The 21,880-nt window shown below is 39.5% G+C and overlaps 2 protein-coding genes across 2 annotated transcripts; both read right to left on the bottom strand.

The window, feature by feature from the left end:
- Positions 1-4,485: 4,485 nt before the first annotated feature.
- On the bottom strand, positions 4,486-8,553 carry dmrt2a (doublesex and mab-3 related transcription factor 2a). Its single transcript, XM_058636228.1, has 4 exons — positions 8,408-8,553; positions 7,433-7,864; positions 6,220-6,322; positions 4,486-5,856 (listed from the first exon to the last, which is right to left on the bottom strand). Exons 2-4 carry the CDS (start codon positions 7,808-7,810, stop codon positions 4,748-4,750), a joined length of 1,590 nt encoding a protein of 529 aa, XP_058492211.1. The 5' UTR covers positions 7,811-7,864; positions 8,408-8,553; the 3' UTR covers positions 4,486-4,747.
- Positions 8,554-16,459: 7,906 nt separating this feature from the next.
- On the bottom strand, positions 16,460-20,710 carry dmrt3a (doublesex and mab-3 related transcription factor 3a). The gene is made up of 2 exons (XM_058636619.1): positions 19,224-20,710; positions 16,460-17,835 (listed from the first exon to the last, which is right to left on the bottom strand). Exons 1-2 carry the CDS (start codon positions 19,621-19,623, stop codon positions 16,784-16,786), a joined length of 1,452 nt encoding a protein of 483 aa, XP_058492602.1. The 5' UTR covers positions 19,624-20,710; the 3' UTR covers positions 16,460-16,783.
- Positions 20,711-21,880: the final 1,170 nt, after the last annotated feature.

Genomic DNA, 21,880 nt, shown 5'->3' on the forward strand with positions numbered 1-21,880 from the left:
AGATATTGAAATTTATTCTGTAAAAATAGGCAAAAGTACTACAGGTCCTTTTACAGTTAAAATAAGTTGTTTTTTTAAAAAAAAAAAGTCCAGATGGACATTTTGTGGCTTAAGGGTTAAAGTGTTAAATAAAAACTTAATTTAACTTATAGTATAGTCATTAAAAGAGATTCATTCCAGTTCACACATTTCAAGTATGTATATGTCTGTGTTACCACCAGTCTATCAACCCCATCAGCCCCCAGGCCTCTCAGCACAGACAACATGGTAATTAAATGGGAGCTACTTGTCAAAAAAAAAGCTGCAGTGCAACACATTTCTTATTGTATTACAAGGTGCTGGGAAAGAATGCACGATCCGACCAGTGCCTCTCTCCCTGCTGCTGGTAGAGGCCGAGAGAAACAACATGGGTATACAAAAAATGAAAGCACTCCTGCACCTTTCCTTCACGCCCGCTGATCGGCAATGCAAAATACAGCATGTGCCATTAATTTCTAGAGTCATAACAAGCCACCGTGTGATTGTTTTCTCTTTGAATGTGTGTGTGTCGTGGGTTTGTGGTGCTTAATAGATTCTTAATGTGTAAAGGATTGTAGCGTATCAGGTGGGCTTGGACTTAGTGGCGTGACAACAGCAACAGCAGGACGGATGGCTTGGTTCAACACCTGGAGAAGGGTGTGTGTGTGTGTGTGTGTGTGTGTATGACTCAAGCTATGATAAAGCAATAAACCAACCTCAGTCAGGTTAGGGGCAGCCAAATGTGATATGGGCAGGAGAAGAATGGAGCTGTTGTATCACAGCAGGGGACGTTCATACCACATATGTCATCCGCTCACTGATCTCACTGCCATATTTTCACTTTGTTGGACTTTTGTTTCACATGACATACTTTCTTTATTTTTTACGATTGAGCTACTCTCACGTCCACACATGAGCCCAGGAAACACTGCCCCGATGAGCCACTGTCAGTGACCATCTGTTTGACTCCATCCCATCGGAGGACAAGAAGACGTGCAAACACAACACGGGCTCATACATGTGAAGATTCCTCTATACCTACCTTATTTCATTTAGATATATAAATATATATATATATACATACATATATATATTTTTTTGATGAATCATCTGTTTCACTGGTTCTGAAAGTAATAATAAGGTTCGGAGATTCATTATCACTTTGCTTTCATCACCAGGACTCATTACTTGGGGTCAATAAGAATTAATCATTAATCATTATTGAATATACTATAATTTTAAATAAGTGCAATTTATAATATTTGATATCCCATAGTTCAATCTTTGTTTATACTGTAAATATCAAGCCCATATATTCTGGAAACTGTCTTTAATGTACATTCTGTTTTAACTTTTTGATAATATCATTCTATATTGTACATTTACTGTCGTGTAAATGCATGTTTATTCTGTATTATCTTTATCTTTACTGTCTTTTCATAGACCCATAAAGTACTATCTTATCTTATCTTATCTTATCTTATTTCCTAATCTGAAAGGGTTAAAGGCTTGAGGGCTAAAACTATAGTGTAGTGTGGAACCTAACAATCTGTGTTCTCATATAATAATGTTTTATATTCTTTATGCATTTATATTTTTACGATTGTTCAATGAATCTTTTACTTGCACATTAGATTGGAGTCCGATCACTGTGGTCAGTAAGTGTTTGATTTCAATCATTTTACAAATGACACACGAAAGCTACGAATCTTGAATTAGTTGTAAATAGTATAAAATATGACCGGTTTGGTCCTTAACGTGTTAATTAAGTGCAGCATCGTGTAAGCGAACACACAAACACATTAGACCGAGTAAGCAACAGACTGTGTGACCTGTGTGTGTGTGTGTGTGTGTGTGTGTGTATGTATCACAGCATGAAGGAAAGTGAGTGAAGACTGTGAAGAGCAAACGACACCCGTGATGCCCCAAACAAAATGCTACTGTGTGAACTCCAACTGTTGTTAAGAGAGCAGTGTGTGTGTGTGTGTGGGGTGTGGGGGTGTGGGGGGGTGTAGCAACAGTCCAGTTTACTCTGCTGACATGTTAAATCTCACACTTTCGCCATGAGACTGTCAGGATTTCAGCAGATACTTATCAGCGGCGGTTAGTGGAGACAAACACTGTCACCTTCTGCTCAGCAGCCAACTGCTGTTAGAGGGGCCAGACATGAACACACACACACACACACACACACTCCATACACTGTGTCCATGTACACACACACATTGTTAAGTCATCGGCAGAACAATGTCCTCATTGTGCTCTTGTTGTAGCTCAACATTTGATTCATTGGGGCTCTAAATGTTTGAGCTAAGTTATTTCCATGCTTCCATAAATAACTTGCAGACAGAGTGGGCCGTCTATTATTATTCCTTCTTATTGATTTCACTTTTATTTATTTTTCTACAGTATTCTAACATTCAATTTCAATTTCAAAATCAGTCGCAACACTGTGTCCTTCCTTTCCCCAGACAATCGGAGTGTCGTGACACACATGTGCACAAACTCCAAATAACAAAAAAGAAGAATATGGCGACGAGAGTGAAGATGGTGACAGTGACTGCAAGAGCGAGAGATGGGGTTATGACGTCATTGTTTTCCCCTAAACTGTGTATTGGTTGTGTAGAGATTTTCTCACTCTGGGACACATATTTTAGGATAAAAAAAACGCCGACACAATGCAGAATCTTTGCTGAGTTCTCGTGTGCACAAGCCCTGAATTGTTGTGTTCCCAGTAAAGTGTGTTTTTCAGCCTCAGAGAGATGAAAAACATCTGGGGTTTTTTTTATGATTCTTTTGTGCAAAGTACACAATTGAGATGATATGATGCAGAATTATCAGATTCCTATTGTTAACAAATGTAACCAATAATGACAATAATTTGAACCCACTGCACCATAAAGTATGTAAATATTTTTTGTTTGATTTTTATTTTCTAATTTTGTTTTATTCTATTTAAATGCACCAAAACACCAAATGTGTAAATGTACCTAAAAAAAAAAACATATTACCAACAAAACAGTGTTTAATCCTTGTAATGATTCAAAATATTGATATGAGTTATTGTTTCTGCTTTACATTTCAGGATAACATTAGTAAAAGATAAATTAAAGCACATATGAATAATAATATTTAAGAAGATACAAAGTAATAAAGCTGAAGTGAAAACACTCTTCAGATGATTTTAGTTGCTATTAAAGCAGCTGTGTTATACTCTCACGGTCACATCCACATTTGTCTTTCCATACTTGTGTGGACCCTCAGAGACATAATGCACTCACTGCTCTTGACAGAAATAGCACTGCACGTCCACAAAAAAGTGAAAAACATCCCCACTTACAGTGAAGTCATCGTTCTGTGTTGAGACAAAATGTCATCATCAGACCAAATCCAATTACAGCAGCAACAAGAGGAACGCTTTGAAACGTGTGATTCCTCTGTGGGTCTCCGCAGCGAGGACGGAGGAGAGTGAATAAGTGAAGTGACAGGACAGAAGAGCTCTGGTCAGAGAGTGAAGTGGTTTGGCTGCGGATTCCCGTCGATGAAATGTGAAAGCTGCAGCAGGAAGAGATCTGTGACTTTTCTTTAACCTCGCGTCTTGTTCATTATTCCACGGATCAGTGTTCAGCAGCTCATGTGAAACCCATGTTTTGAGACGTCTTTCAGCATGGACACACATTTCACACACACACACACACACACACACACGTTTGCCCAGCTATTCCTATTAAGACACTGCATTGACTCCCTTCATGTGGAGCTAAACAAAGCATTATCTTTAACCAGTTAATGCCTAATCGTCACTTTAACCTAACCATAATTCAAATTTTAGCCCTAATCTTGAGGTTATGCCTCATTAGGACCAGGTTTTGGTCTCCATGAGCCGAGGTCCATGCCAGAAAAAGATCCCAAAGAGATGACAAGTACAAGTACACGCTGTAATTACAAAAGAGCTCGTAATTGGAAAGGAATGAGTCGAGAAATCCATCGTGAACAGATGAGACAAACATCGTGTTTCAACCCCTAAATAACACATATAATATTCAACCCCTAAATAACACATATAATATAATATAATAGAATAGAATAGAATAGAATAGAATAGAATAGAATAGAATAGAATAGAATATATAAAATATCGACAATGACTTCTAAAAAAATATGCCATGATAAAACCAATGAGGCTTCAAATTAATGTAAAAAAATTTTTTTTAATTTTACTACTAAGATATACTAAAAAAAAACATGGTGTAAAATATTGTGTGGGGCAAAAATTTTAAGACTTGAAACTTATTCTCTAACAACACAACATTTATATTTACAACAGGAGGCTCAACGCAATAGAATTATAATTTAAAAGAAAGTGTGTGTGTGTGTGTGTGTGTGTGTGTGTCCGTTCATAAGTATTTCTGACCTGTGCCATAACTTCAGCATAAAATGAAATACAAGACTTTTTATGGAAAACAGTTTCGCTCTTATAAAGTTTATTGGCATGAGAAAAACATTGGGATAATGTTTAAATATTCTTTACAATAAAGTTATTAAACATGCAAACATGTAAAATACAATAATAATGTACATAAATATTAAATTGGGGGGGGGGGGATTATTCCTAGCTTGTCTGTTTTCTGGTGTAGTGCCTTAGTGTCTTTAAGTCTTTAAGTGTCGACACTGACATCTACTCACTGAGACAAACCTGCCGTTCTTAGTGCAAAGAAAGACACTGAAATCAGTGGAATGCTCGACTCATGGCAGGCGTGGGTCTTTTCAGTATGGCTTCCACAGAGAAGGACAAAGACTCGCCGGATGCCATCTTGGAACTCACAGGCTTGGAAAGAAAGTCTTTGGCGTACCTGTCAGTGCATTTCACAGCCTGCATGTCCTTGGTGGAGCCCTCCCTGAACTTGCGGGCTGCCTCCTCTAACAGTTCTTTACAGTAGGGAGGCCTGACCTCCGCCCCGGCCCCGCCGCCGCTTTTCTCGTTCAGCGAGTGCTGTATGAGGGACTGGAAGGAGTTGAGTTTCATGGAAAGCTTAGCGCCGTCCTTGCTCAGCTTGTTCAAAACGTGGACAGAGTTTGGCGAAGCGGAGTTGTCTGGGAAGGATTGTCCAAAGCTCCTCTTAGGGGGAGAGAAAGCGGAACACTCCCTCTGCCCTCCGTGGGTGACAACAGAAGGTCTGGGATCAGGCTGCGGAGCGCTGGATGAGTCCTGGTGCAGTGCAGCAGCTCGTGATCCTTCCAGTTTCGCGGCGAGAGCAGCAGCAGCCTCCTGCTCGGGCAGCTGGCTCTCTGCGGGCATCACCTTGGGCTCCCACACAGCTCCTGGCTTCATGTTCTGCATCGCTGTGGCATTGAACAGGCACTGCTGATAGAGCAGGGTGTCGCCCAGGTTGGCCGCACTGCGGGGCCACATCATGAGGCCGCCTCGCGACGGCTGCAGCGGGTAGTGGCGGTAGGTGGTGGCCACGCTGACGTTGGAGGAGATGAGCTCGACATTGGCCGAGCCGGTGGGATACTGCATGGAGAGATCCAGGCAGTTCGGGCCGATGAAGTTGCAGAGCTCTTTGGGCTGCGGCTCCACCGGAGCTGCCGGCGAGTACGTTGTCTTGTAGGAGTTGTACTCGGTGGCGTGGTGGACCATGCTGTTTGGGAAGAGGAGCGAGGCTGTGGCCGTTTGGCTGTTCTCCATCAGCTCTCGCTCTTTGTACTCCCGCTCGAGCATGATGGTTTCCAGCTCCTTGTCGGCGAAGGCTCGTCTCTTCCTCATGCGGTCGCTCAGCGGTGGGGGGAGAGTTGAGTTAGCGGCCATGAAAGGATCAGACTGCACGGGACGATATCCTGGAATCAAAAAAAGCGACTGTTTAATGCAAAGTGTGACGTCCAGTGTGTGCTGGATTATACTTGATGCATGCAGAAATGTTCTCGACACTGAAATAGCGTGCAGCAACTGCAACAAGGTGCTGGAGATTAAGATTATTAAAAGTATTGCATGCCACAACATGAAATAAGTCTTTGCTTACAGATGTTAGCAAGTCCTTATCACTGTTTCAAGGGAAAAGAAATCCAAGACAAGACAAGGAGAGAAAGGGGGAATTCAGTTAAAGTGAGTTAAAGTGACACACAAGCCAAGAGAAGAAGACGATCAAACTTCTAATGCACGGAAATCAGATGAGTGTCTCCTTAGATCTGTGGCGTCTTTACCTTCCAGGATGCTTTTAGCGAGCATGGTGGACGGTCGAATGTGTCTCTGATATATTGTCCTCCTCTCTGCTGGGATTTGTTTCCCAGATATGCCTTTCTTATCCTGGGTAATTGAAAAAAAGAAAATAGAAATTGATTAAGAAATGCTTTCACAAGGTTTTTAAATGAGATCTGAATTGTCACAGCTTGGTCCAAGTTTTATCAAACAAGATAGATAAATATGATAAATATGAGTCATATCAGAGTCAGTTTTCTGAATTTAGCGTATTATTTATCACATATTTAAATATGGTAATAATAAACGTGTTTGTTTTTTTAAACTTCAAGAACATGAAAAACATATTACTCAGTTACACTGATGTAAAATGATACTAATGGCAATTATTCAACATAAAAACTGCAATACTGCTGCTGTTGTAACTTAAACAAACATACAACCACACAGACACATGCAGCAACATTCATATTATATTATATTTCTATTCAATACGACATGATATGCTGAACCAAGAGTGAGACAAAGAAATATCTATTTCCAGTTGCTGAACTTTGAACTTATCCTGACCAACAGCATCTCTGAGAGGTTTAACACAGATCGCTGCTTATATGTCTTATGAGGAGTAAAACTGATTTGACGTAGTAGATCTCAAATGGAACCCGTACACTGTCTTGTTGCAGCTCAAATAAATAAAAGACAACATGACTGCACATGTGAGGATATCTGGTCAGCCGCAGGTCAGACTGTGAATCTATGGCGACACCAAACTCTTCTAGTAAAGATAGAACAACAATGTCACACCATATAAAAATATGAGTATGTTTAAAGTCAAAAACGACCTCTTTAAAGACATCTTGACATGGATTCACCCTACACAGTACATTGTGTTAAAGTAACACTAAAAGAGAACAAATATACTCTGGAATAGTGTATAACAGTATAGTATGTAAGTTTTTTTTAAAGGATTCTTGTTATTTTAATGCTGCAAAATACTTTGTAGAAGCTATTTTTGTGTCCCTGCTACAAACACAGTGTGTTTTGACAGCTTCTGGATGCACAAAGTGATAAATAAGACTTTGATTTGTTATTATTGTGTATTCTTGCTTTTGTTACATTGACTGTTGCTGAATCACAGTCGTGCTGTTGTAACTCACTAATCGTGTTTCCTTTACGCACACAGTGGCACTCGCACCCACACCCACTCTCGTGACTCACCTCCGTGGCTTGCTGCCTCCTCAGCGCCACCTGCGCGGCCATCACCCGCTGTCTCTCCACCACCAGCAGGCAGTTTGCGCACTGACAGTCCCTCCAGCGGCAGAAGCGCTTGTGTCCCTTCAGACACGACACCACGCCGTGATTGCGGCAGCGGGCGCACTTCGGTGTCCGGCTCAGCTTCCTCTGGTCGCCGGGACCGAGGCCGCTGGGAGCCGGTTTGTCGTCGCCCTTTCTGTCCTCGCCGTCGTCCTCCGAGGCTGCGGCGCCGGCGCCGAGCGGTGCCGAGCCGGGGCGGCTACAGGAGTCCGCCGCAGGGTCGTCGCTCTCCGTCAGGCTCTCCACGTCGATTTCAAACTCGCAACCGGAGTTGTCTGACATGTTTGCCCGCGAGACCAGAGTCCTCTGCCGGCTGTCTTAAATCCCACTGACGGCCTGAAGACAAAGATCCATTATTACTCATTGTCTTAGTTAAGTGGCAAGTTAAAACAATCCTTTCTGTCTTCATAATTTGAAGAAGAAAAAATGGAAATATAAACTATATAATACTTTATTTTATTATAAACTGAACTTATAAACTGAGCTGCAGAGACTCTGTGACTGTTACATTAATCCTAAGAAAAAGTAGATTTATCAATTTAACTTCAGGAGCTGCCTCTGAAATTATTTTTATTTAATTCCACACAGTAGGCTGAAGTCTATATTTACTTTTTAGTCACGTGCCAATTATTAGTAATGAGTACATGTGAAGAAATAAAATGTGGGAGGCAAAAAAAAATTTCAATAAAACAGCCAAAAATATAAACACTTCTCTAAATCAGAGACACAATAATAAAAGCAAGTTATTCTTCTTTCTGTCTGTATTTCATTGGTCAGTTCATGGTAAAACCTTGAGTTTCTCGCGTGTGTAATTGTTTGCACATGATTTCCAATGCGTGCTGTGTAAAATAATAAAAGCATGAGAAGAGTCGCGTTTACCTGCTGAGATCCTCAATGTAAAGCAGCAGCAGCAGCAGCAGTAAAAGTAAAAGTGTTGAGTTCTCCTCCGTGACAAAAACACGCGTAATTGATGTTGTTAATGATCTTCTCCCTCTCTGTCTGTCTGTCTGTCTGTCACGCACGGATCCAGCTTTGTTCTGGTGCTCACTCTCCACAGCTTCACTCCTATGAGTCGCTCCAGTCCGCGCTCTCTGGCCTCTGATTGGCTGCCTCTCAGCTCTCGCCGACCAATGGGATGACGAGCAGTTACCCGGGCACTTCTCCTGTTAGACTAAGCAAATTAAGTCCACTCGAGGAACGAGTTCACTCAACAGAGTCCAATTGTGCCCGTTTTAGTTTAAAAAGCATCAACAAACAAACATCAAAAAGGTGTGGAACTGTACCTTTATGTGTGGGGTCAATTCATGTAGGCCTCCCTCATTTTTAAGCACCAAAAATATGCGTTTTACCCCCAGAAGAATCAGACTAAGAAGTTTTATTTTTAATGATATGATGATTTTTATTTTATTTTTTGCTTTAGTGTTTTTGATTTTTAATAAAGATTAAAGCAGATTAAGTGAATCAAAATTCCCTGTACAAGAATGATCAGAATGAGAAAATACAATATACAACCAAAGCTTTAATGTGTGTGGGGGAAAAAAAGAAAATTCAAGTTTAATATAAATATATGTTACGAATTTGTGTGTTAATGGTGTGAAAATGACGAATTTAAAGTCAAATGTTTCTATGGCACCTCAAAAAGTGCTGCACAAAAAAAACATTAATATAAAATACATGCTGAGATAAACAATAATAACATTTAAATGAGAGTTGGCCTCTAACTTACAGGATATCAATGATTTATAACTGGATAATATTTGATTAAAATCTTCACAGCCCTTGTTGATTTTTGTTTGTTTGTTTGTTTTATGACCCACAAAGCAGGCAGCGAATTTAATTGTTTTGAAAATTAGTAAATCTTCATATTTCAGATTTGTGACACATAAACAAATCAATAAGTTAAAGGTGTCAACATGTGAAAACCACAGCCCATACACTATAATATAACTCTGTTTCTTTTCACTCAATAAATCAATATAGACAATTTAAAGTCACGCAGATTAAAAGCTCTGCTATTAGTTTGAAGAAAAACCTGTTCAACCGGCTGTTACTGTATGACAATTGAAATTGTCCAAAATGAACAACATTATATTACTATTATTATTATTATTATTATTATTATTATTATTATCATTATCTGAGTACGCTATAATGTGATGGTGCAGATTACGATGTGTCGTATTTCTGTCTGAATGTATTTACACAGACCACACTTTAAAGAGCTTTGTGCCACAGCAGACAGGCAGATAATAAATGTCATGTCATGCAGGTTGTTACAGTCTGTCCTCCTGGCAGCAGCAGCAGCAGCAGCAGCAGCAACAGCAGCAACAGCAGCAGCAGCAGCAGCAGCAGCAGACTATTGTGTTTTCACAACAATCACACCTTAAAAAAACACAATGTCAGCATGCAGGAGAGTCCTACACACAACAATGGCTTAGTAAAACCCAACCTGAACTATACCTTCAAGTCAGGCTGCTTCTGAGTGCTTAGAACAATAAGAAGAAATAAATGAATAGAAACAACACCTTATAAACGCGTTAAAAGTGTATTCATTGAGATGATCCATCACAAATCATACACAACACTGATGACACAAACAGACACAGTCACATGAAATATTTACATTTATAAACACAAGGCTCTCATTTCCGTACACACACATACATGTATACTTCTTCTCAAAGAGCCAACAACACACACACGAATTACTGGATGTTAGTTGCAAAACAATAAAAAAAATAAAATGTTATTAATTCATTGTTATTAAAACAGCAAAATATTGTTAAACTTAAATCATAAAACCACCCAAAACCCCTTAAAATACCTCTTTAAAAGCATGAATTAAGCAACCTTGTCCTTGGCTATAAGACTTAATAAAATAAAATATAAAATTAAAAATGTTTGAAGTTTTTGACAGGCACTAAGTTTAACTGACTTATTTCTTCTTCTTTTTTAAATGTCTTTCTTCTTATTATTCTCTATTGAACATAGAAAATAAGGATATATATATGTGTGTGTGTGTGTGTATAAAGTCCATATTAAATATAGAGCAGTATAGCTTTCACACAGAGACAGGATCTGTGGGTGTGTCCTGCATGATTTAAAACACAAGAATGTACACCATGTTTTTTTTTCTATGTCGGCTTCTTTGTTTTGCCGCTCACTGAGTGAAAAGCAAAAAAGGAAACATGGCCGAATTTACTCAGTGCCAACTGACTTCCATGGGAACTGAAAACAACACAATACACTCCTGGATGTTCACACAGATGGAAACAGCAGCAGCCGCTCGACCTGCTGCACCTTTTGTGTGTTCACTCTGTGACGTGTCGATGAGCAGAGGGAAGGCAAAGGGAGAACGTGAGTGGATATGAATCACATACGTGTCATAATGTATGTATTCTAGTCGGGGATAGTTGTAAGATCTTTAAAAACAATTTTATACCAACAGTGCAGCTATAGCAGCCTAATTTATGGTCTTTTACACAAAATGATAGCTTAAGTTTCACCTTATACACTGAAGAAATGGTTGACAAACTCAAAAATATTTCTTCAATTGGTAACACCTAAATGAATTAAGTTCATTCAAACTTAAGCTGTCATATAATTTTAGTTTGAATTAACTTACACAACCAACTGAAGTCGTATTTTTACCTTTGTCAACCATCTTCTTTTTTTCAGTGTAGTTAAAAACTACAGGCCATTTTACAATTTCTGATCATTTTCCTTTTATTTTGTTATGCTTATGTAACAAAGTAACCTTTAGCTAGTTAGACTCATTGATGTAATGTCCAGTTCCATCACCTCTGTTATTTAAAATGCCTCATTGACCGTAAACGTTTTATCTGCAATCACTGTGATTAGTGACGACAGCTATCGCCTCAACCTATCACAGCCGAAAACACATCATGCATCTTTCATTTAGCTTCATACGCCCTTTCATATAAAGGTTTTAAAACCCAGGCATTTCTTCTAACACTTTTTAATGAATGTAGAAAACAAAAACCAGTGTTTTCCTGATCTTTGGGTCTCCTCCTAACCGTTCCTCCATGTGTTGGAGGTGAAGACGTTGGGCTTGCAGGTGCAGCTTTATTTGCCACTTCATCTTAATTTATTACAGAGGTTATGACCAGCCACTGCGGGCTGCCATCTCCACGCCAGGAATGCTTTGATGTCGGGAGCAGGCTGGACGGTCAGACAGGAGGATCCACACGGAGCTGCTGGACCCTCCAGGTGAAATGTGTTGTCTGTGTCCGACGCCTCATTATGGAGCAGCAGTGTGTGTGGGGCTGGGGCCTCTGGAGCTTCTTAAATGGATTTCCATGAGACGTTTAAGGATCCTGGAAGGAATTTTAAGTTGTCCTGACAGGGAATCTGGGAATCTTGAACACTGAGTAGATTCCAGGTGTCTTTGAAGGGAATAGAGTAATTCTGAGGTAGGCCTTACACTGGAGGGCCTGGAAGTCCTTGATGAATCCACATGGACTTCCTGTGAATCTTAGGGGTTAAGGGAGTTTCAGTGATTTGTGTATGGACATTATTTTTTTGTCAATGATAATTAAAGTGGATGTAGGTATTTTTTTAAGGTGTTACAAGGGGATTTAGTGAGGTAAAGGGATTTAGAAAGGATTCAAGAGAACATGAAGAAAGGGGTTTTCTGGAGGATTTCAGGGATCCTTTAGGGGTTTCTAGGTTTTAATATTTGTGGGTTGTTTCAGGTATTCCAGAATAGATTCCACATTTAGTGACTGCAATGCTGGAGAGTTTGTGTTCTTGAATAAACAGGTGCTGCAGAAATCCTGAGTTTTTTTTTTTTTTTTTTTTAGACTGGTATACTTAGAAAAAGACCTAGAAAATCCTTAAAGAGGATCCAGACATCACTGGGAGAATTCCATGGATGTAGAATGTCGTTGGATGCATTTCTATCACTGCAAACATTAGCATATAACAAGAAGAGAAATGACAATGTGATTAATATGTAAATAATGTGGCATGTTCTCCCCAGTTTGTGTGAGTGAATGAATGAATGAATGGTTGTACGTCTGTATATATTTGCCCTGCAATGGACTGGTGACCTGTCCAGGGAATACGCCGTCTTTCACCCTATGTCAGCTGGGATTTACTCCAGCCCTCCACAACCCTCATGTGGAGGATAAAGTAGTGGACAATAAATTTATTAAATATCATAAAGAAAAATAACAACAACTCTAATATCTGAAACTGCACACACACGAGACACAATGCTGTTTTTCATTGCACATTCCCTTAAGACATTGATTTATTATTAAACAAGTGGCGTCATTTGTTGTTCAATTATTGTTTCAATTTTTGCATAGAAACGGTTTTAGTTTTTAACTGTTTAGTTTTTTAATTAATGAAAGTAATTAAACATTTTCAAATGTCCCTTTCCCCAATTCAAGGTGTGTCTTCAGTGTTCAATACATTTAAATGTAAATGTTGAATGCTTAAGGCAGTACTTCTCAAATAGTGGGGCGGGCCCCCCTGGGGGGCCATGGTGAGGTGTGGGGGGGCGTGAGAGGCAGGGCAGGACAACTCATACAGTGGTTTATACAGATAAATAAATAAAAATGATCAGGTTCTCAATAGTATTGCAATTCAGGGGGGTGTGTGAAAACATTTCTGTCCTCTGGGGGGGGCATGACAGAAAATAATAGAGAAGCACTGGCTTAAGGCAATGAAATAAAAAAAATTGAAAATTTATTTTATCACCTATAATATTATTATTATTATTAATGGTATTATTGTAATATTATTAATTATGATTTGTTTGGTTGATCTAATTTACCGTTCCACTAAACAGGATATATCTGTGTAAATTAGATTTATATGTGTCTATTGAAGATCTTCTCAATTACCATACACAATACAACACTTTGAATAACAGTTTTTAATTGTTAATATGTTGCTCCTTTTTTTTTAATGACCACAACCTGGAGAGAGACAGAGACACATCAGGACACTTTCTCACACGCTGTCCACCGTGTTTTTTCACTCTCGCTGGTGATTGAAACAACAGCATCTTGTTGGAAGTGTCCTGCTGTGCAGGCTGTTAAGTGTAAGAGGAGCTGTGTAAAGACAGAAGAGCAGTGTGGGATCACTGAGGACCCTGTTATGTTAATTAGCCTCTGATGGAGCGACAACACATGCAGCTGAAGACAAAACCAGGCGCAGCAGCATTTGTCTCTGTCTGACACCTTGACCTCTGGTGGCTAATGTGCAACAAACAGGACGTGTCTGTCCTTCAGCTGTGGACAAGTAACACCAAGAGTTCGTACTCGTATTCACGCATTAGACGATATCATTTAGTTAGATTATGACAGGTTCATATTCTTATAGTATAAATATGAAACCTCCCATCTTACATTTAATTGACACCATTCTGGTGCTACTTTTAGTCTCTGCAGCGAGATGTAATTTCCCCTCTGGACTCAAAGTGCTAATGTGACAGTGGATCGTTTTAATAATCCGATTTAAATAAATCTATTTCCTGCCACTGCACTGAGTTCATTGCTGTTATAATGTAGCCAAAGTGACTGAAACTAATCCCCACGAGTTTCACCTCATTCTTTGATTCATATCACATGTACAAAGATAATGAATGACACCCTAAAATGTACAGTGTGTGCCTTTAAAAATGCCTTTAAATGATTTTTATGAAAAACATGCGTGTAATAGAATTCTATCGTCCTCACTTTACTTTGAAAGAAAATCACTAGTCACTTAATTTTGAATCACAACTTAGATTCTAAGTGAATAATAGCAGTGATAAACAACTATGGTTTCACTTTTTTAATTAAATATTAAAATGCTAATGTGAAATATGTCACATATGTCACAATATGTGTCATGATATTTATTTATTTATTTATTTATGTGTTTATGTATTTTAAAACCTGACATCCCTCTTTTGTCCACTGGGTGTCAGACTGGAGCAGAACTTCAAAACACAGATACATTATTTTATTGTATATTTATTGTTTTAATTATTGTTAAAAAACATACACAAAGAGATAGATTTTAGGATAAAAAGAAAATACGTTTTTTATTAGATAAATATGCCCTCATTAAAATGATGACCATTGAGTTTAATTCATCAATTGTTTGTTCAATGAAATGTTAATGGGAAAAAAATAACACATCTCATCGCCTAAAAAGCACTTTTTTTTATATCAGGAAGATGTTTTGACTGATTTTAACAGAAAAAAAAACAATCTATTTGAATTTAAAAAGTTGACCTTTTCCAGTTGTACCACAAGATGGCAGCATGTGAAAGGTTTAAACTCCACATAGTGAGAGCCTGAAACTCACTGATACAGTCTGTGAGAGAGCTGAGAGCTAAATAATAATGAAAGACGTTGTAAAGGATAAACCCACTTTAAAATATATATATAATTATTAGTTGTTAAAAATGATATTAAAAAGATAAATATATAGCAATATTGTGAGGGAAATAATTGCATCACATGTTTAGAACAGGACAGTTTGGAGTTTGTGGATGGTTTGTAAAACAATGCTATTTAACAATTCACAAGAAATTCAGAAAACTATAAAACAAGTGTTTCAATGAGTCTAGTTTTGGCAAAATTGTCAGCAGAGTGAAACAAAAATGATGATGCAAATTCCCTGATTTAAGATTTAACATAGTGTTTGCAACACTTTTGCCACATTGAAAAATGGCATTCAATTTATAATATAATGGTTAATGGCAGAACATGTGTGTATAATGTATGTTTATTTAAGACATGTATTTTAATTAAAAGACTGGAAAAAAATCTGATGTAAATGTATTTGATCTTGTACTGTACACACACACATTATGAGGAAGCGGCTGATTTAATAACATTAAATTAAAATATCCTTATTTTAAAATGTGGACATCCTCTTATACACATTATTGAAAGTGATTTTGTTTTTCTTTCAGTTTTTTTGTATTAATGATGGTGCATGTATATGAATGTTGCATTTTACTGTAGATATTTAACATATTCAACCACACTACACTCTGCAGAATATTATTGTCTCTGAAGAGTCTTACTCCATTTGCATCTTAAAGAAAGTAGAATCTCCTTTTGTCATGTTTGTAGCATCTGGAACTTGCACTGTCCTCTTTTCTTTCTCTTATGTAATCGTCATAAAGTAATCTTTCATGCCTCATAATGAGCAAACCTGGATTATGGGGTTTAGTGTGTGTCAAGATACTGAGGAAGGAAAAATGTGTCGCTGCTTGTTGGTTTATCTGTAAAGTTCATATAATATAATCAAGTATTTACACCTGAAACGCTGTCAGATGTAGTGGTGTAACAGGCTGGCAAAATGATTGCATTTAATTGTAAAATGAAGCATTATTATGTGTAAAGAATATATCAGTGACATTGATATGATTACAATAAAATGCATTTGTGCAACACAAAAACACCCCTGAGTGTTTTGCAGACTGAGTATAACAGGTAGCCATAATTATTAAGTTAAAAAAGTAACACCTGGCTTTGGATATAGAGTGTAAAAGAAACAAGTTACATTTTTAAAAGAAACAAAAGTAGTTCTACTTTTACTTTGCCACCTTTTAAAGGTTAGTAATATAGTTTCACTGCACTGCATTTATTAGATCCTGTTTCAGTAGATTGAGTATAAAAAATTAATAAACTGAGGACTTGATCAATACTCGCGGAAAAAAATAAACTGTAATTTTGCTGCATATTCATATATATGTATATACACACACATATATATTTATATATATATATATATTATTTTTTTTAAATAGACTGAAAACTGTTTTATAACAGCAATGGCATAATGCAATAATAAATCCAATTTAAATTTGAATTGAAATATGAATTCAAAGACTCAACAGCTACATCTGTAATCTAAAATCCTTCATTTATTCGCCAACACTCAAGAAAAACAATATGATCCATTTAGACAACTCAAATTTATTTGGCATACTTTGAACATGCAGCGATCTTTAACATTGACATATTTTCACAGTAATAAACATGCTTACAGGAAAAAGAGGATGGAATTTCAAAATAATGACTGAGTGACCACAATAATGTGTTACATTCATCCGTTTTTGGTCGAGTCCATGACATCTGGAAATCATGATGTGACGTCAGGGGGATTAACATCACCTTATTCACAGGTGACACGCGCGCGCGCGCGCACACACAAAGTTTTTAGAGTAATACATTTTTGGTTGTCCCCCCTTGCTGCGTTAGTCCATCGTCAGCATTTATTTTAGGTGGATGAGTTCAGGATGCGGGAGTCTGCGGAGTCGGACCGCTCCTCGTAGTCCTCATCAGGAGAGTAGAGGCCGGGTTTGGGCCCCAAGGTGCAGCTCTCCTCCTGGATGCTGATGCGTTGCTCCTCCGCGGCTCTGGCGGGGAGGAGAGGGGAGCTGCGGAACACGGACCCCGCGGGCCCGGCGGGGGCAGCGGGGGAGAAGGGAGACACGTACTGGGCCGCCGACCGGAGATGATACTGCTGCTGCAGAGCCATGGTATTCCACAGAGTCACGTCGTTGTGCATGAAGGGACTTCCCTGTGCGCGTGTCAGAGAGTTGCGTAGCATGAGCGGGTAGCGCGTGGGCTGTGGGAAGGACGGGTGTTGCAGAGGGACACCCAGCGGACCCGTGGGGACCACACCCGAGGCGGAGTCGGACGTGAACCGAAGCGACTCGGGCACCCGGAAAGCAGAGCCCACCGACCACTTGGCGGAAGTTGTGACTGGGTGGTAGGAGCCCAGCGTGTGCTCGAAAAGGTGTCCGTTTGAGGGCAGCAGCAGGGCGTCCGCGTGCGCGTCACCGTGCGTGTGCGCGCTCCCGTCAGGACCCCGGCTGGACAGAAGAACCTCGATGGCTCCCACCAGATCCCCGCCGCACCCTCTGAGTATGAGCTCCAGCACTGGAGGCTTGTGCGCGGGGAAGATCTTCTTGAGGACCTCCAGAGGAGGCCGGTTGGCCCGGAGGCTGAAGGGCAGGTTGATGGAGCCGGCGAGGCCTTCAATCAGCACGCTCTGCTCCGCGGCGCTGACGGGGAACTTCTGAGGACTCTCGGTTTTGGCTTCTTTCTCAGTGGCAGCGGCTTTGCTGAGGCTGTAGTGGCTCTCCTCCTGGTGGGAGAGCGACTCAGGAGGAGGCGGTGGAGGAGGAGGAGGAGGAGGCGGCTCCGGGGTGTAGCAGGTGTTCGGTTTGGATCCCTCTGGAGAACTGACCGCCTCCTGCTCCTTTTCACTGGAGCTGCCCCCGTTTTCACCTCCCGACACCTCGTCGATACCTTCCTCTGCCGACTCTGCAAGACAACATGAAGAAGAAGGGGGAAAAAAAGTCAGGACACAAGTTTAGACAAGACACAGAAGCTCACAGGAAATAAATACACAAAGCTGGTGTGGAATTAAGTGATTCAGACACTAATCTGACTCCACAGACACTTCTCCTCCTCTCTAAACCTGCTCTAATCTCTCCTTCACGAGGAAAAGTAACACACAATTAATCTCATGTCAACTTCTGCTGACTGTGTCAGTGCAGGAAGACACGAGAACATCCCGAGAACAGATCACGACCAGTTCACTCATGAAACTTAATAACTGTCTGATAACTCAGCTGATCAGTGTGTGTGTGTGTGTGTGTGTGTGTGTGTGTCCAGGGTGAATTAAAAGGTAAAGCAACGAGGAAACTAAACATGTCCTTTACGATGGTGAAATATGAACACATTCATCAAATAATAATAAAATGTATTTTTTATGAATTATATATAATTGGATGAAATACACCACTTTAAATAAAATAATGTTGCTTAGTGGCAAAAAACAATATACACACACACATATATATATATATATATATATATATATATAATAGTAATAATAATAATGATGTTTGATCAGTAAATAAAGAAAAACAAATTACTAATACTGACCAATATTTCAAAGCTATGTCAGGTGGATGTAACAAAAAAGTATGATTTCTTTACATAATTAATTAGAACAATCGTGTGTGTGTCAGTTACAGAATAGTTTATTTGACCTTCAGCTCAACAAAATAAAATATCAATATATCAAAATTATCATCATGTTATGTTTTGTTATTTTTACTACAGTTCACATAAAATGTTTCTAATAATTAATTATATTTCGAAATTGTTTAATCATCAGCGTTTTTTAAGTCGTTGTCTTTGTTCCCAAACATGGAGATGAATCTTGTTATATCGAAATCCTTTAAAAAAAAAAGAATTAATCCCTTTATAAAGGGGATTTAACAATTGTAATTATATTATATTAAAGGCCCACCACTATGTTAAATTAGAGAGAAAACGTGTTTATACAAACATAACATATTTTACAAAAAAATCTCAAACAAATGAGAGCATCATGAGACCTTAAAAGTATTAATATACATAAACATTACAAACGTGTTCATCTTTAACAGTTTTCAGTCAAGTAAAGTATTTTTTACGTGATATTTTGAAAAGGTTCGTGTACAAAATAAATAAATTGTGGTAAAAACGTTGTGGTTTATTTATCTTTGGTTTATGACATTTAGTACAAAAAATAGTGTTACTGATTGTTTTTGTTTGTTTTGTTTTTGTCAAATAAGATAAACTGTTGTATCAATATTTTTTCATTACACATGACCTACATCAGGATAAAAAAAAAATAAAGTTATAGTCATAAATTGTACCTGTGCATGTCTGTGCTCCGACCTGCACCGGCTCAGAGCTGCTCCACCTCAGCTCCAGCTCCTCTGAACTCGGCGGGGTTCCCTGGTTCCCCTCGCCGGGCCCGGTGATACCAATGCCGGGCAGAACTCTGAGGGACTCCGGGATGAGGCTCTCCAGACTCTCGTTGGCCTGCTGCCTCCGCAGCGCCACCTGCGCCGCCATGACGCGCTGCCGCTCGATGATCAGGATGCACTTCTCGCAGGTGCAGTCTTTGAAGCGGCAGTAGCGCTTGTGACCTTTGAGCCACGACAGCACGCCGTGGTTCCGGCACCGCGCGCACTTGGGGGTCCTCTGCAGTGGAGCGCGGGGCTGAGACACCGGAGCGCCCATGTACAGGTAAGGTGACCCGTAGCCATTCATTCTGTCCGGCGTTTTCCTGCGTGTGCAGAGACACGGAGATGTTATCGCTGTCAGCAGCAGCAGCAGCAGTCACACAGATGGAGCTCCACGCTGCTGCTCTGCCACACGCATGACAGCAGGAGGACAGAGGTGTTGGCTTGTAGTGGAGGATCCACCTTTTCCCCTCGACTGACAGCACAGATAAGCATCAGCCTGACACGCTCTTAAGGAGACGAGTAACCAAACGCTGTTACTCGCGTCAAAGCGCATGCACGCTGCAAAAAAAAAAAAAAAAAAAAAAAAAAAGAAATCGTGAGGCTGAAGTGGGCGGAAAAAAACTGCCAGTGAGGATCAGATAACCGCACGTTTCTCCCTGAGGTTCACACGTTTGTAGAGTTTCCTTTAAAATGGGACTAAGTTTCAAGCTGAGGGGAAACACCAGCAGATCTTTTTTTGGTTTTCCCATCCACGCATTTTTGAGACACGACCCTATCTCTACCAGCTGAAATGAAATCCCCGCACACACGCATGCAGCAAGAGGAAACAGTTGTTTGCGTGTTTTAAGACAAATTATGAACGCATGACTCAGTGCTTTCACACAGGTAAATCCCTTTAATGTAGGTCACGAGTGTTTCAACAACAAACACAATAAAAAAACACCACACAATTTCTCCGAGTCTCTGCATTCAAACACGTGACCAGAAGAAGAAGTGCACAGGTGTATTTTCATATGTAACCTTTACATTAAAAGTGAGGTGAGGTGTGAGCCTGTCTCTGTTATTGTTTTTTACATTGCTGTTCCCCTCATCACTGAATATGGAAATTAGCCACTGGCTGTAATCTTACATGAACATTTACATGGACATGTCTATAATAATTATAATAATAATATAATGGTAAACAAATAAACACAGTCGCACCATAAATGTCCCGTTCAATCGAACTCCAAGTCCACAAAGTCCACTGTCGAGTGTGCAGTGATGCCAGGGGGACATGACAACGGTGGAAAAACTCGTCTCGTGAAGACAAATGTTTATGACTATACATCATAAACGGGAGACACGTGTCTGGTGCAGGTGTGTGGGTTTATAACACTGGACAAAGTGGACATTTAATGTGCTACAGAAAAGGCAAATATACCAGCAAACATGCCGTAACTTCAAGTCGATGTCATTGAAAAATAGAATTTTTTCCCCACTTGGTCAATTTTTTTTACTCATAAAACTTGTTATAATTGAGAGAAACACAGTGTATTTTATTTTATTTTTATTTTTATTCTATTCTCATTTCTTAACTGAGCTGTTGTGAATGTGTGTTTCCCCCCTGGGGGAGGAATAAAGTTCAATTCAATTCAAGAGCAGCGCAGGGCTTTTATTTTTCTTTGAAGGAAGTTGTCAGTTTTATTTATTTATTTTTTTTCAAACCCCGACTTCCTCTGTTGTTGTGGCAACGAGACCCGTGTCTCAGATCCACTGCCTGATGATCAAATAACACATTGTGAAGTGGCCCTTTAAAGTAACATCCGTGGAATACATAGGTCCTTTTACAGAGGCGTAAAAACAACAACACAAATATTCGTTTTATATCCAGTTATCTACGGACAATAGTGGATTAAAATGTGTTTAAGTCCATAAATAAATCGTGGCCTTGTGTCCACGTGTCCACGGGCCTGCAGCTTCTCGCACCTCTTACACATAACTTAGATGATTAGCTCTCTACATGTGTGTAAAGAAAAAAGAAAAAAGAAAAACGAAGCCCTTTGGGAACTATGTCGAGGATGCTGATATGTCCCTTCTGCTCGACTAATAGAGGGCATTGAAACATAACACCGGACAAAACCGCGGCCTATTTCTGACCGTAAAAAAGGTTTATTCAAGCAAATAATGGGATCCGAGGCTGCGCGGCTTATGCAGAGAATAAGAGGCACGGTAAACTTCCCCACATGAAGCCAGTCTCCAGGGCTATTAAGCTTTTAATTGGAAAATAGCAGAGGAAATTTCAAGGTGACTAGAGTGCCTTTGCAGTTTGTGCCGGACGAGTAGATTTGTGGGAGTGGGAGGCAGCGGCTGAACGCATAATAAATTTATTCATGTTGTTCGTTGATAAAGAGTAAAACACAAACCGGAATAAAAGTTTATACTGCAGGCCGCACTGTAATTGGCAGATGGCCGGGCTTTTTTTTTTTTTTTAAATTTCCATGCACCTGCATGTTTGGGATGTGATCGTGTAAAATTATCTTTATTGTCAGATTTGTGTATTTAATGGACCTGAGAGAAAA

This window comes from Solea solea, chromosome 8 (genome assembly GCF_958295425.1).
Source record: "Solea solea chromosome 8, fSolSol10.1, whole genome shotgun sequence".
NCBI classification, from domain to species: Eukaryota; Metazoa; Chordata; class Actinopteri; order Pleuronectiformes; family Soleidae; genus Solea; species Solea solea.

Bases quoted from the DNA above. Each gene is read 5' to 3' on its own strand.
- dmrt2a (XM_058636228.1), bottom strand. From the start codon at position 7,810: ATGTCAGACAACTCCGGTTGCGAGTTTGAAATCGACGTGGAGAGCCTG. The intron at 6,323-7,432 runs GTGAGTCACGAG...TCAATTACCCAG, and splicing joins GGAGGCAGCAAGCCACGGAG to GATAAGAAAGGCATATCTGG. The intron at 5,857-6,219 runs GTAAAGACGCCA...TTTTGATTCCAG, and splicing joins CGCTAAAAGCATCCTGGAAG to GATATCGTCCCGTGCAGTCT.
- dmrt3a (XM_058636619.1), bottom strand. From the start codon at position 19,623: ATGAATGGCTACGGGTCACCTTACCTGTACATGGGCGCTCCGGTGTCT. The intron at 17,836-19,223 runs GTACAATTTATG...GTTGTCTTGCAG, and splicing joins CGGAGCACAGACATGCACAG to AGTCGGCAGAGGAAGGTATC.